Source organism: Zonotrichia leucophrys, chromosome 1 (assembly GCF_028769735.1).
Source record: "Zonotrichia leucophrys gambelii isolate GWCS_2022_RI chromosome 1, RI_Zleu_2.0, whole genome shotgun sequence".
Lineage (NCBI taxonomy): Eukaryota > Metazoa > Chordata > Aves > Passeriformes > Passerellidae > Zonotrichia > Zonotrichia leucophrys.
The window spans coordinates 2,850,005-2,864,553 of NC_088169.1; the positions used below are offsets into that span (position 1 = coordinate 2,850,005).

General features: G+C 37.5%; 1 protein-coding gene across 1 annotated transcript in view; it reads left to right on the forward strand.

Moving 5' to 3' along the window:
- Positions 1-14,549, forward strand: part of TTC3 (tetratricopeptide repeat domain 3) — a 129,905-nt gene that overhangs the window by 62,698 nt on the left and 52,658 nt on the right. Inside the window, exons 18-21 of the mRNA XM_064705239.1 lie at positions 2,088-2,225; positions 4,552-4,641; positions 5,599-5,711; positions 13,402-13,528. Coding sequence (XP_064561309.1) covers positions 2,088-2,225; positions 4,552-4,641; positions 5,599-5,711; positions 13,402-13,528 — 468 coding nt within the window. The remainder of the gene's footprint in view (positions 1-2,087; positions 2,226-4,551; positions 4,642-5,598; positions 5,712-13,401; positions 13,529-14,549) is intronic.

The following is a 14,549-nucleotide window of genomic DNA, read 5'->3' on the forward strand; positions in this document are numbered from 1 at the left end:
CTGGCTGGGATCATTTTAAATTTAATTTTTAATGAAGTTTTTAATCAAAAATTAAAACCTGGCTGGGATCATTTTCAATTTAATTGTTAATTAAATTTTTAATCAAAAATTAAAACCTGCCTGGGATCATTTTCAATTTAATTTTTAATTAAATTTTTAATCAAAAATTAAAACCTGGCTGGGATCATTCAGGAATTTAAAAAGCCTTTCCCAAATTTCTGCCTAAATGTTTTTTCCATTTGGATACCTTTGGAAACAATTTTGTGGAATGGCTGTTGGAAATGCTGTAAAATTAATACAAAATTTATAAAATTCATACACTGAGGGAAAATTCTCTTTCTCTGGTCAATCCCCAATAAATTCCTGAAGGAAATAATGGCAATGCTTAACAAGCGAATTAAATTATTTAATTAAATTATTGATTAAATAAATAAAATAAAATTATATAATCAAATAAATAAAATTAAATTAATTTAATTAATTAATTAAATAATTAATTGTTTCATCCCTGTTAATTAGGGGATGTAGATACCAAAAATCTTTATTCAGATTAAATACCTCACAGGATAAAACTGAATTTAGAAGACAAAGTGCAGGTTTTGCCCTTTATTTCCTATCAAATACTTATTTTTGTTTTGCTCATTGATTGTTGGTGTTGAAAGGAACATTTTCATTCATTTAATCTGCTTTGTATTAAAATAATAAAATTTATTCTGATCTATAACTGCATGGGACAGCATTAACCCAGGAGCTGTAGGAAATTAAAATAAATCTTCATTATTTACATAACATAAATTCCTGCAGATTTCAGGAAGTATCAATGGTGAAAACAAAATAAAATTTTTACATAACATAATAATAAATAACAGAATAAAATAATGTGAATCCTTCCAGCATGAGCTGAGCTGGACACAAATGAAAAATGAAAAAATTCTCAGCTCTTCCAAAAATATTTGGGCCCAAAAAGTGAGGAAAAGCAGAAGTCTGGGTGCTGCTCTTGGGTTTTTTTATATGTGAGGAGAATTAAAACGGGGCTTGAACTAAAGCTGCAGCTTTCTGGAGAGAAATTTAGAATTAAAATGAGGATTTTTAAGAGATCAGCAGTTCCATGAAAATCTAATGCAGGAGTTTGATAAAAACTGAAACTCTGAAGAGTTTGATAAAAATGCACTTGGTTTGCTGCGTGAAAAGTGAAATTGTGGTGAAACAATTCAGGAAGATGCAGGATTTCCACTTGGCTGTCTCAGAAGCATTCTAGCGAATATTTATTTTCTGAATTCAGTATTTTGCTTGCTTTTGAAAGAAAAAAAATGTTTTCTTTATTTGAATTTGCTGTTTATTTGTCTGTTAACCATTCCAGGGGGATTTCAGTGCAGAAGGAAAATCCCTGGGGCTGGAGGGCGATGGAGCCTCGCTGGCCAGGGACAAACCCATTATATTGCCCCTGCTGAGAGCCTTGAATACTCCAGAATTCACGGTAAACTCTCCGAAATAAATTGCTTTTCATCCCAGAAATTCAAATTCATGCATTCAGCACCTTCCTTCCCCCAAAACAATCCTGATTATTGTGTGGAAAAACAACCCAACAACACCGGGTAAAAGGAATTTGAAGGTGCAATGTGAGAAAGAAAGAAAAAAAAAGCCAAAATATTCTTATTTATTAAAAGAATGAAATGAAATTACAGAAAAAGGGGGGCATTCCAGGGGGATTTCAGTGCAGAAGGAAAATCCCTGGGGCTGGAGGGCGATGGAGCCTCGCTGGCCAGGGACAAACCCATTATATTGCCCCTGCTGAGAGCCTTGAATACTCCAGAATTCACGGTAAACTCTCCGAAATAAATTGCTTTTTATCCCAGAAATTCAAATTCATTTATTCAGCACCTTCCTTCCCCCAAAACAATCCTGATTATTGTGTGGCAGAACAACCCAACAACAACCGGGTAAAAGGAATTTGAAGGTGCAGTGTGAGAAAGAAAAAAAAAAAAAAGCCAAAATATTCTTATTTATTAAAAAAACGAAATGAAATTACAGAAAAAGGGGGGAAATGGAGTTTTTCCCTGGACTGAGTGCCGTGGTGCTCGTTGCAGGTGGATTTCAGCTGCCTGCCCGAGGCTGTGAAGGCGCTGGCGCGCGATGGCTGCCGGGCCCTGCAGGAGCAGCAGTGCCACAGCGCCGAGCTCGCCTTCTCCCGGCTCCTCGGCATCCTCTGCGCCTCGGGCGTGGCGGTGAGAGCGGCCAGAGGCCCTGCCCTGGGCCAGGCCTTCCCCAGAATGGTCATGGCTGGGTTGGGTTGGGTGGGGTGGATTGGGATGGGATGGGGTTGGATTGGATTGGTTGGGTTGGGCTGGGTTGGATTAGGTTGGGTTGGGATGGATTGGGTTGGTTGGATTGGGTTGGGTCAGGTTTGGTTGGGTTGGGATGGGTTGGGTTGGATTGGATTGGGTTGGGTCGGGATGGGTTGGATTGGGTTGGGATGGGTTGGGTTGGATTGGGATGGGTTGGGTTGGGTTGGTTGGGTTGGGATGGGTTGGATTGGATTGGGTTGGGTTGGGATGGGATGGTTGGATTGGGTTGGATTGGATTGGATTGGATTGGGTTGGTTGGGATGGGTTGGATTGGGTTGGTCGGATTGGGTTTGGTTGGATTGGTTTGGGTTGGATTGGGTTGGGTTGGATTGGGATGGGGTTGGTTGGGTTGGTTGGGATGGGGTTGGTTGGGTTGGTTGAATTGGGTTGGGTTGGATTGGTTTGGGTTGGTTGGGATGGGTTGGATTGGGTCGGGTCGGATTGGGTTGGGATAGGTTGGATTGGGTTGGGTTGGGTGGGATTGGGTTGGGTTGGATTGGGATGGGTTGGGTTGGGATGGGTTGGGTTGGGTTGGGTGGGGTTGGTTGGGTTGGGTTGGATTGGGTTTGGTTGGATTGGACTGGACTGGGCTGGGATGGGTTGGATTGGGATGGGTTGGTTGGGTTGGTTTGGATAGGGTTGGGATGGATTGGGTTGGGATGGGTTGGGTTGGATTGGGATGGCTGGCTTGGCTTGGCTTGGCTTGGATTGGGTTGGGTTGGGTTGGGTTGGTTGGATTGGGTTGGTTGGGTTGGGTTGGGGTGGGGTGGGTTGGGTTGGGTTGGTTTGGATTGGGTGGTTGGATTGGATTGGGTTGGGTTGGTTGGGTTGGATTGGGTTGGGTTGGTTGGGATAGGTTGGATTGGATTGGGTTGTATTGGATAGGTTGGATTGGATTGGGTAGATTGGGTTGGGTTGGATTGGACTGGGCTGGGTTGGGTTGGATTGGGATGGCTGGGTTGGCTTGGCTTGGATTGGGATGGGTTGGGTTGGTTGGGTTGGGCTGGATTGGGTTGGGTTGGGTTGAATTGGGATGTGTTGGGATGGGTTGGTTGGGGTGGATTGGGTTGGCTTGGCTGGGTTGGGTGGGGTTGGGTTGTGTTGGGTTGGTTGGGTTGGATCGGGTTTGGTTGGATTGGATTGGGATGGGTTGGATTGGGTTGGATTGGGTTGGGTCGGGTTTGGTTGGGTTGGATTGGGTTGGGTGGGTTGGATTGGATTGGGATGGATTGGGATGGGTTGGATTGGGTTGGGTTGGGTTGGGTTGGGTTGGTTGGGTTGGGTTGGATTGGGTTGGGTTGGGTCAGGTCAGGTTGGGATGGGTGGGGTTGGATTGGGTTGGGTTGGATTGGGTTGGGTTGGGTTGGTTGGATTGGGATGACTGGGTTGGGATGGGTTGGGTTGGATTGGGTTGGGTTGGGATGGGTTGGGTTGGGTTGGGATGGGTTGGGTTGGATTGGATTGGGTTGGATCGGGATGGGTTGGGTTGGGTTGGGTTGGATTGGGATGGGTTGGGTTGGTTGGATTGGGTTGGGTTGGGTTGGTTGGGTTGGGATGGGTTGGATTGGGTTGGGTTGGTTGGGTTGGATTGGGTTGGGTTGGATTGGGTTGGGTTGGATTGGGTTGGGTTGGTTGGGATAGGTTGGATTGGGATGGGTTGAATTGGGTTGTGTTGGGTTGGTTGGGTTGGATTGGATTGGGTTGGGTTGGTTTGGATTGGGTTGGGTTGGGTTGGGTTGGGTTGGGTTGGTTGGGTTGGGTTGGATTGGGATGGGTTGGGTTGGGCTGGAGGCTGCTGAGGGAGAGATTTTAGGAATGTTCCAGACACACACAACCATGTTTCCAAAATATCCCTTCCCTTCCCTTCCCTTTCCCCTTTCTCCTTTCCCTTCCCCTTTCCCCTTTCCCACAAATATTTGCCTCAAACATTGTGTTTTTTAAATCAAAACTCCATTATTGGTTGGCCCCGATGATCTTCAAGGTCTCCTCTGTGATTGTCAAATGAACTTTGATTTATAAGAACAAATGGTTAAAAAGATTTTGATGGCAAATTCAATGAAATTTTGTGTTTGTGTATCCTTACCCAATCAGCCACTGACCCAAAAGTCATCCTGGATTTCTCTTAATTAATTTACAGTGTTTTTACCTTGTCTTTGTTGTGCTGTGACTAAAATTTAGCTTTCTTTCTTTTTTTCTTTTTTTTTAGTATATGAATAATGTAAATATTCTTAATATTAATTATGTTATATTCCTCTATGGACATGCCACTGCCCTCCTGGGAATGGGACATCCTGAGGTAGGACAGAATTTATTTGTATTTTTATTTATTTTTATATCTATTTATGTATTTTTAAAAATTTTTATTTATTTTATACTTAAAAACTGTCTTAATTCCAATTTCTGTGTATTTAAAGCATATATTTCTATTTATTTCTTTTTATTTATTTTATATATAAATACTCCCTTAATTCCAATTTATGTGTATTTAAAGCATATATTTCTATTTATTTCTTTTTATTTATTTTATATATAAATACTCCCTTAATTCCAATTTATGTGTATTTAAAGCATATATTTCTATTTATTTCTTTTTATTTATTTTATATATAAATACTCCCTTAATTCCAATTTATGTGTATTTAATGTATATATTTCTATTTTTAAAATTTATTTTATATATAAATACTCCCTTAATTCCAATTTCTGTGTATTTAAAGCATATATTTCTATTTATTTCTTTTTATTTATTTTATATATAAATGCTCCCTTAATTCCAATTTATGTGTATTTAATGTATATATTTCTATTTTTAAAATTTATTTTATATATAAATACTCCCTTAATTCCAATTTCTGTGTATTTAAAGCATATATTTCTATTTATTTCTTTTTATTTATTTCATATGTAAATACTCCTTAATTCCAGTTTCTAGCTCAGATTTTTTTGTATCTTCCTGGTTGGGAAGGTGAGAGGGGAGAGAAACCTCTGGGCACATTTTGGAATTGTCCAAATTGAATATTTGGGACTAAATCCTTGATAGTTTTGGAATTTGGCTATCAAATAAAATTTATTTGTAAGCCTTTAAATGAGTATCAAGAAATTACAATAATTAATTTTGATTTCTGCCCTGCACTGGTGTTTTGGACAGGAATATTCTGATCCTGAACCAAGAATTCTTTTGGGGAAAAAACCCAGGAAAAATGAAAATATTCTGGCCAAACTCCCTTATTTGTGTCTCACGTTTCTTTTGAAGGCATTGGCAAAAGCTGAAGTTCAGTTTAAGAAAATAATTGAGCAATATCCAGAAGAAAGCTGTTTTTGTTTGGCACACTATGGAATTGGAAGGGTTTACCTCAGGCAAAACAGGTTGGTCTGATGGAAAATTTGGGGTTTGTTGGGAAATTTTTTTATTTGAAGAACTGGGGTTTAATTTTGCTGTGTTAATCATTAAATTCATCTGTCAGGTGGGTTTAATAAAATGGGTTTAATCCAGTGTGTTTAAGAAAATGGGTTTGATACAATGGATTTAATCCAATGGATTTAAAGACAATAAATTAAATCAAATGTGTTTAATCCAATGGATTTAAAGACAATAAATTAAATCAAATGTGTTTAATCCAATGGATTTAAAGACAATAAATTAAATCAAATGTGTTTAATCCAATGGATTTAATCCAATGGATTTAAAGACAATAAATTAAATCAAATGTGTTTAATCCAATGGATTTAAATACAATAAATTAAATCAAATGTGTTTAATCCAATGGATTTAAAGACAATAAATTAAATCAAATGTGTTTAATCCAATGGATTTAATCCAGTGGATTTAAAGACAATAAATTAAATCAAATGCGTTTAATCCAATGGATTTAAATACAATAAATTAAATCAAATGTGTTTAATCCAATGTATTTAATAAAATGGATTTAGTCTAATGGGTTTAATCCAATGGATTCAGTACACTGGGTTTAAATACAATAAATTAAATCAAATGTGTTTAATCCAATGTATTTAATAAAATGGATTTAGTCTAATGGGTTTAATCCAATGGATTCAGTACAATGGGTTTAAATACAATAAATTAAATCAAATGTGTTTAATCCAATGGATTTAATCCAATGGATTCAGCACAATGGGTTTAAAATTTATTATAATTATTAATTAAAAATATTTTTATATATAATTATATATTATATATGTATATCATTGTTAATTAAATTATATATATAAATTTAATCCAGTGGGTCTAATACAGTGGATTTAATAAAATGGATTTAATCTAATGGGTTTAATCCAATGGATTCAATACAATGGGTTTAAATACAACAAATTAAATCAAATGTGTTTAATTCAATGGATTTAATCCAAGTGGTTTAAATCCAACGAATTCAGTACAAATGGGTTTAAAAATTAATATAATTGTTAATTAAATTATATATATAATTATATATATTATATATATAATTGTGCATTAAATTTATATGTATAAATTTAATCCAGTGGGTTGAATACAATGGATTTAATGAAATGGATTCAGTACAATGGGTTTAAAATTTAATATAATTATATAGTAGACAATATATATAATTATATATATAATATATATAATTATTAATTAAATTTACATATATAAATTTAATCCAGTGGATTTAATCCAATGTATTTAATCCAAGTGTATTTAGTCCAAGTGTGTTTAATCCAATGGATTCTGTACAATAGGTTTAATACAATAAATTAAATCCAGTGAGTGTAATCCAATGGATTTAATCCAGTGGATTTAATCCAATGTATTTAATTAAATGGATTTAATCCAATGGGTTTAATTAAATGGATTTAATCTAATGGGTTTAACCCAATGGCTTTAATACAATAGATTCAATCCAGTGAATTTAATAAAATTAGTTTAATCCAGTGGGTTTAAACCCATGGATTTAATCCAATGGATTTAATCCAAGTGTGTTTAGTCCAAGTGTGGTTAATCCAATGAATTCAGTACAATATGTTTAATCCAATGGATTTAATCCAATGAATTTAATTAAATGGATTTGATGTAATGGGTTTAATTAAATGGATTTAATCTAATGGGTTTAATCCAATGGATTTAATACAATAGATTCAATCCAGTGGATTTAATAAAATTAGTTTAATCCAGTGTATATTTAATACAATGGATTTAATCCAAGTGTATTTAAGCCAATGGATTCAGTACAATGGGTTTAATACAATAAATTAAATCCAGTGGGTGTAATCCAATGGATTTAATCCAAGTGTGTTTAATCCAATGGATTCAGTACAATGGGTTTAGTACAATAAATTTAATCCAGGTTTAATCCAATAGATTTAACACAGTGGATTTAATCCAATGGGTTTAATTAAATGGATTTAATCTAATGGGTTTAATCCAATGGATTTAATACAATAGATTCAATCCAGTGGATTTAATAAAATTAGTTTAATCCAGTGGGTTTAAACCCATGGATTTAATCCAATGGATTTAATCCAAGTGTATTTAATCCAAGTGTGTTTAATCCAATGGATTCAGTACAATGGGTTTAGTACAATAAATTTAATCCAGGTTTAATCCAATCGATTTAATCCAATGTATTTAATTAAATGGATTTAATCTAATGGGTTTAATACAATAGATTTAATACAATGGATTTAATACAATAGATTTAATACAATAGATTCAATCCAATGGCTTTAATACAATAGATTAAATCCAGTGGATTTAATAAAATTAGTTTAATCCAGTGGGTTTAAACCCATATATTTAATGCAATGGATTTAATCCAAGTGTATTTAATCCAATGGATTCAGTACAATAAATTTAATCCAGGTTTAATCCAATAGATTTAACACAGTGGATTTAATCCAATGGATTGAATGCGAGTGGGATTTTATTGCTGCTGATGGGAGCTGTTGAACAGAGCGGATTTGGGGGGAATATTTGGGATTCAGGGATCCCAGCCCCGCAGTGGGGGAGAGCTCAGAGGGAAGGAACAAACCCTCCTTGTTGTGAGGGAAAAATGCATCCCAAAGAAATCTGGCTTGGTCTCATCCCTGGGGAGCTGGAGGGCGGCCTTGGGCTGGGAGAGGCTCCAGGGAGTCCCAAATTCCCTGGAGCTGATAAAGCAGGGATGAGTCCTGAGCTGGCACATCCCAGAGGGACGGGGAGAGCCTGGAATGCACGGCCAGGACAGGAAAAAACCGGGAGCAAAAAGCTGGAGCTGCTCCCGCCCATCCAGAAATTCCCGCTGGGGTTGGTCCCTCATGGAATCCTGTGGGGGGGATTTGGGATATCCCTGGAGCTCCTCATCCATCTGGGATCCTGCTCCTGTGAGGGAGAGGGGAGAAATTCCATGGCAGAGCTCCAGGGTGGAGGTAAAGACAGGGGGGATTTGGGATATCCCTGGAGCTCCTCATCCATCTGGGATCCTGCTCCTCTGAGGGAGAGAGGAGAAATTCCATGGCAAAGCTTCAGGGTGGAGGTAAAGGTGATCCTGCTCCTCTGAGGGAGAGGGGAGAAATTCCATGGCAAAGCTCCAGGGTGGAGGTAAAGACAGGGAGAATCATTTCCTAATGACTCACAGGAAACAATGTCAGGAAAAATAATTTATTGTCCATTAAAACAGAGCTGGAGAGTGGGGAACAAAGTAAAACAACCAAAATCACCTTTCTGCTTCCCTCCTTCATCCCGGGCTGGAATTCACTCCCTCATTCCTGGCTTTTCTCCCTCTGAGCTGCCCACAGGAATGGGGAAGGGAGGAGTTTTTTTTCCCCTGCTCCTCAGAATTATGAAAATAATTCTCCCTGGTGTTGTCTGCTGTGAGATGTGATCATTAAAAAAGCAAAGCAGGCTCTAGCTTAGGAATAAAGAGAAAAAAAATTTTATTAACTTACAATAAATAAAAGAAACAGACAGAACTCAGAATGAAAACCATCAAAGGAGGTTTTGTGCAGGGTGTTTTTCCCTTTATCCTGCAGGGAATAAATAAAGCACAGCTGGCTGTGCTGTGTTGTGGCTCCAGCTTGGTTGCCTGGCTGTGTGGCTCCAGCCGGGCCTGGACTTGTTGGTGGCTCCAGTTGGTGGGCTGGCGGGCTGGGTGGCTCCAGCTGCTGGGCCTGGCTGTGGTGGCTCCAGCTAGACCTGGCTGTGTTGGCTCCAGCTAGGCCTGGCTGTGTTGGCTCCAGCTGGGCCTGGCTGTGGTGGCTCCAGCTAGGCCTGGCTGTGTTGGCTCCAGCTGGGCCTGGCTGTGTTGGCTCCAGCTGGGCCTGGCTGTGTTGGCTCCAGCTAGGCCTGGCTGTGTGGCTCAGCTGGCTGGCTGTGTTGGCTCCAGCTGGGCCTGGCTGTGGTGGCTCCAGCTGGGCCTGGCTGTGGTGGCTCCAGCCGGGCCTGGCTGTGTTGGCTCCAGCTGGGCCTGGCTGTGGTGGCTCCAGCTGGGCCTGGCTGTGGTGGCTCCAGCTGGGCCTGGCTGTGGTGGCTCCAGCTGGGCCTGGCTGTGTTGGCTCCAGCTGGGCCTGGCTGTGGTGGCTCCAGCTGGGCCTGGCTGTGGTGGCTCCAGCTAGGCCTCTGCCATCCCCAATCTCCCTGCCCCCTGGCCATGCCAAAATAATTCCAAATAAAGGAGTTTTGGGGCTGAATTTTAGGTATTTCTGTCTCCCCTGCTGCTGGGGGTGGCTCAGAGCAGCTGCTCAGGGCTGGTGGATGCTCTGAGGGAGTTTCTGCTTCCTGGGATTGCATCCCACTCCTGGGCTTGTGGATCATTTCCCTGGCAGCTTCACCCCAAAAACGTCCCTGCACAGGTGACAGCACCCCGACTGTTGGATTGAGCCCTTTTTTCACCCACAGATGGGGCAACTGAGAGAGGTTTTAAAAACTTTTATTCCATTTTCAGTCTCGTGAAGGCTGAGACAATACAGATAATTCACACCATCACTGTCAGAAGGCAACTAAAAATCAGTCATCTAAAATTGCCCCTCATAAATCTTACTACAATACATTTTTCATAGTTCTGTTTCTCCAAAATATCTAGTTTTATTTACAGAAAATTGTTTATTTATTTATTTCCAATTCCATTTCTCTCTGAAAAATATCCTATTCCATAACATTTCTAAGCCAGCATTTCTTACCTCAAGCTTTACATCTCTAAAATTGCCCCTCATAAATCTTGCTACAATACATTTTTCATCATTCTATTTCTCCAAAATATCTAGTTTTATTTGCAGAAAATTATTTATTTACTTATTTCTAATTCCATTTCTCTCTCAACAATATCTACCTTGTTCCGTAACATTTCTAAGCCAGCATTTCTTACCTCAAGCTTTACATTATCTAAAATTACCCCTCATAAATCTTACAATCATTTTTCATAGTTCTATTTGTCCAAAATATCTAGTTTTATTTACAGAAATTTTATGTATTTATTATTTCTAATTTTATTTCTCTCAACAATATCTATCTATTCCATACATTTCTAAGCCAGCATTTCTTACCTCAAGCTTTACAATTGCCCCTCATAAATCTTGCTACAATTCATATTAATCGTTCTCTTTCTCCAAAATATCTAGTTTTATTTACTTAAATTTATTTATTTATTTATTTCCAATTCCATTTCTCTCTGAAAAATATCCTATTCCATAACATTTCTAAGCCAGCATTTCTTACCTCAAGCTTTACATCTCTAAAATTGCCCCTCATAAATCTTGCTACAATGTATTTTCAGTCGTTCTATTTCTCCAAAATATCTAGTTTTATTTACAGAAATTTATGTATTTATTTATTTATTTCTAATTCCATTTCACTCTCAACAATATCTATCCTATTCCATAACATTTCTAAACCAGCATTTCTTACCTCAAACTTTGTATCTCTAAAATTACCCCTCATAAATCTTGCTACAATACATTTTTAATCGTTCTCTTTCTCCAAAATATCTAGTTTTATTTACTTAAATTTATTTATTTATTTCCAATTCCATTTCTCTCTCAACAATATCCACTTCCATAACATTTCTAAGCCAGCATTTCTTACCTCAAACTTTACATTATCTAAAATTACCCCTCATAAATCTTACAATCATTTTTCATAGTTCTATTTCTCCAAAATATCTAGTTTTATTTACAGAAAATTGTTTATTTATTTCCAATTCCATTTCTCTCTCAACAATATCTACCCTGTTCCATAACATTTCTAAGCCAGCATTTCTTACCTCAAACTTTGTATCTCTAAAATTGCCCCTCATAAATCTTGCTACAATACATTTTTAATAGTTCTCTTTCTCCAAAATATCTAGTTTTATTTACAGAAATTTTTATGTATTTATTTATTTCTAATTTTATTTCTCTCAACTGTATCTCCCCTATTCCATGACATTTCTAAGCCAACATTTCTTACCTCAGACTTTACATCATCTAAAATTACCCCTCATAAATCTTACTAGAATACATTTTTAATCGTTCTCTTTCTCCAAAATATCTAGTTTTATTTACTTAAATTTATTTATGTTATTTCTATATCTAATTTAATTTCTCTCAACAATATCTACCCTATCCATAACTATTTCTAAAACCAGCATTCTTACCTCAAACTTTACATCTTTAAAATTGCCTCATAAATCTTGCTACAATGCATTTTTAATCATTTATTTTCCAAAATATTATTTACAGAAATTTATGTATTTATTTATTTCTAATTTTATTTCTCCCATGGGTCCCTTGGCATCGCAGGCTCATCCCCGCCTGCCTCACACCTGCAGGCTTTGACCTCCAAATCACCAGAAAATTGAAATATTGGAACCCTGGATGCTGAGAATTTTAAACTTTCTCTGCTGAAAGCCACAGACCCTCAAGAGAACCCTGCGTTTAACCCAAAGCCATAGAGAAGCCTTCCAAAATTAATTAATTGCACTGTAATTACAAGTGTGGAGTTTAATTAGAAGTGTGCAATGCCACAAGGTAGAAAACCTAGAATTTAAAGTTTTAGAATGTAGTAATATATATGGAACAAGATAAAAGTTTTAAAGCAGAAGTTAGCTTTTCTTCTTTGCCACCTTCTTGTCCTTCTCTTCCTCATCCTTCTTCTCCTCCTCCTCTTTCTTCTTCTTCTTCTTCTTCTAATTCTAATTCTAATTCTTCTAATTCTTCTTCTAATTCTATTCTAATTATCATTATCAATTATCATTATCATTATCATTCTTCTAATTCTTCTTCTAATTCTAATTCTTCTTCTTCTTCTTCTTCTTCTAATTCTTCTTCTAATTCTATTTCTTCTTCTTCTTCTTCTAATTCTTCTTCTAATTCTTCTAATTCTTTTTCTTCTTCTTCTTCTAATTCTTCTAATTCTTCTTCTAATTCTAATTCTAATTCTAATTCTTCTAATTCTTCTTCTTCTTCTAATTCTAATTCTAATTCTTCTTCTAATTCTTCTTCTAATTCTAATTCTTCTTCTTCTTCTTCTAATTCTAATTCTAATTCTAATTCTAATTATTCTTCTTCTAATTCTTCTAATTCTTCTTCTAATTCTTCTAATTCTAATTCTTCTTCTAATTCTAATTCTTCTTCTTCTTCTCCTCCTCCTCCTCCTCCTCCACCACCACCACAAGTTTAATCAGTGTTTTATACTTAGACAAAAAAATCCACATTACAAGACAGGAGTAATTAGTTATTAAGTGAAAAGTAAAAATAATCTAAGTGTCATTTCTTAATTAGATAATTTAACCTTAAAAACTGTATAGAAAAAAAATTAACCGTTTTGTAACTTACAAGTAAAATACTCACAAGTTATAAAACTATAAATGAAAAATAATAAATATCTAAATATAACATAAAATATAATCTAAAACACTTCAATCCCAACACTAACAAAAATTTAAAAAATCAAAAACCAGCATTTAATGATCCATTTAATGATTTAATGATCCAGCTGCTCTCTCACCCCCCATCCTCTCAGTCACCGCTGTTTGCTCCTGGCAGGATAAAATTGAAATTTTGGTGGAAATTTGGGAAATTTTTGCTCCCAGGAAATCTGAGTGTGTCTGACCTGTTCCAAATCCAGGTTTGTTCATGCCCTCGACCAATTCCTGAGGTCAAAGCTGATGATTGATTTCAATATTGTCCCTGGAGTTTTAACCTGGCCAGGAACAACTCAGGTCATCGAGGAGACGCGAATAGAGAATTTACAGGTATGTTTAAATAAATTATATATAAAAAAAAAAGAAATAGAAAATTGTCCTGCTCCTCCCTGGGATACAGAAAGGATGGGGAGCAGCAGGCAGGACACATTTATCATTTTCCATTGTTTTTTGTTGTTTATAGTTTTTTATCTTTTTTCCATTGATCATTTTTTCATTTACCGTTTTTTCATTTCTAATTTTTTTATTTATCATTGATCAGGATTGGCCAGGCAGGGCCTGGGTGTGGCTCTCAGTGACAAGCTGGGGATGTGTCCCAGCTTGGATTTTGGAGCTCTTTTCCAGCCCCAGTGATTTTGGGATAATGTTTAATTCTTTTTCAAACCTTCAGGTGTGAGCACACAACAGAATTCTGGGGAGAACCAGTTCAAAATCTGAGCTGGCAGAACCAAGAAGTTTTAAATTTAAAACCAAAAGAGACTTTTGGTTAAATTTCTCAAAAGAGACCGAAATTTAAACCAGGAGACTTTGACCAGACGGTTCCTGGATAAAACATTGGGATTTATGTGGTAAAATTCCCTGTGTGACTGGGAAAATCTGGCACCAGGAGCTGCTCTGCACAGAGGCATTTTTGGCACAGCTGAACTGGGAAGGTTTTTCACTTGGCCAAACTCCCCAGAAAACTCAATTTTTGGGCTTTTTGCTATCAAAAACCACCCTCAGGATTTCTCAGAGACAATCTGGGTGCATCCATCCATGGTCAGGGAGCTCTGCACAATGCAGATCCCTGCCAGGCTTCATCAGGGCTCTGTTCTTGGTGTGTTAATTAATCTGGGCTCAGTTTGATGCCTTGTGACCCTGGGCAGAGCTCCAGAACAAAGCAGGGATTTATTCACAGCATCTCCTCCATGGATGCACCTTGGGCAGCACCAGAGCCCAGCCAGGGCTGCACCCAAGATGAACCAAAATGGCCCCAAAATGCACGGCCGGGCACGGGCTCTGTCCCTGGGATCAGTTCTGCTCCATTTGCACCTTGCAGTTCATTGTCCCATTCCAGCTTCAGCCCAGGCAG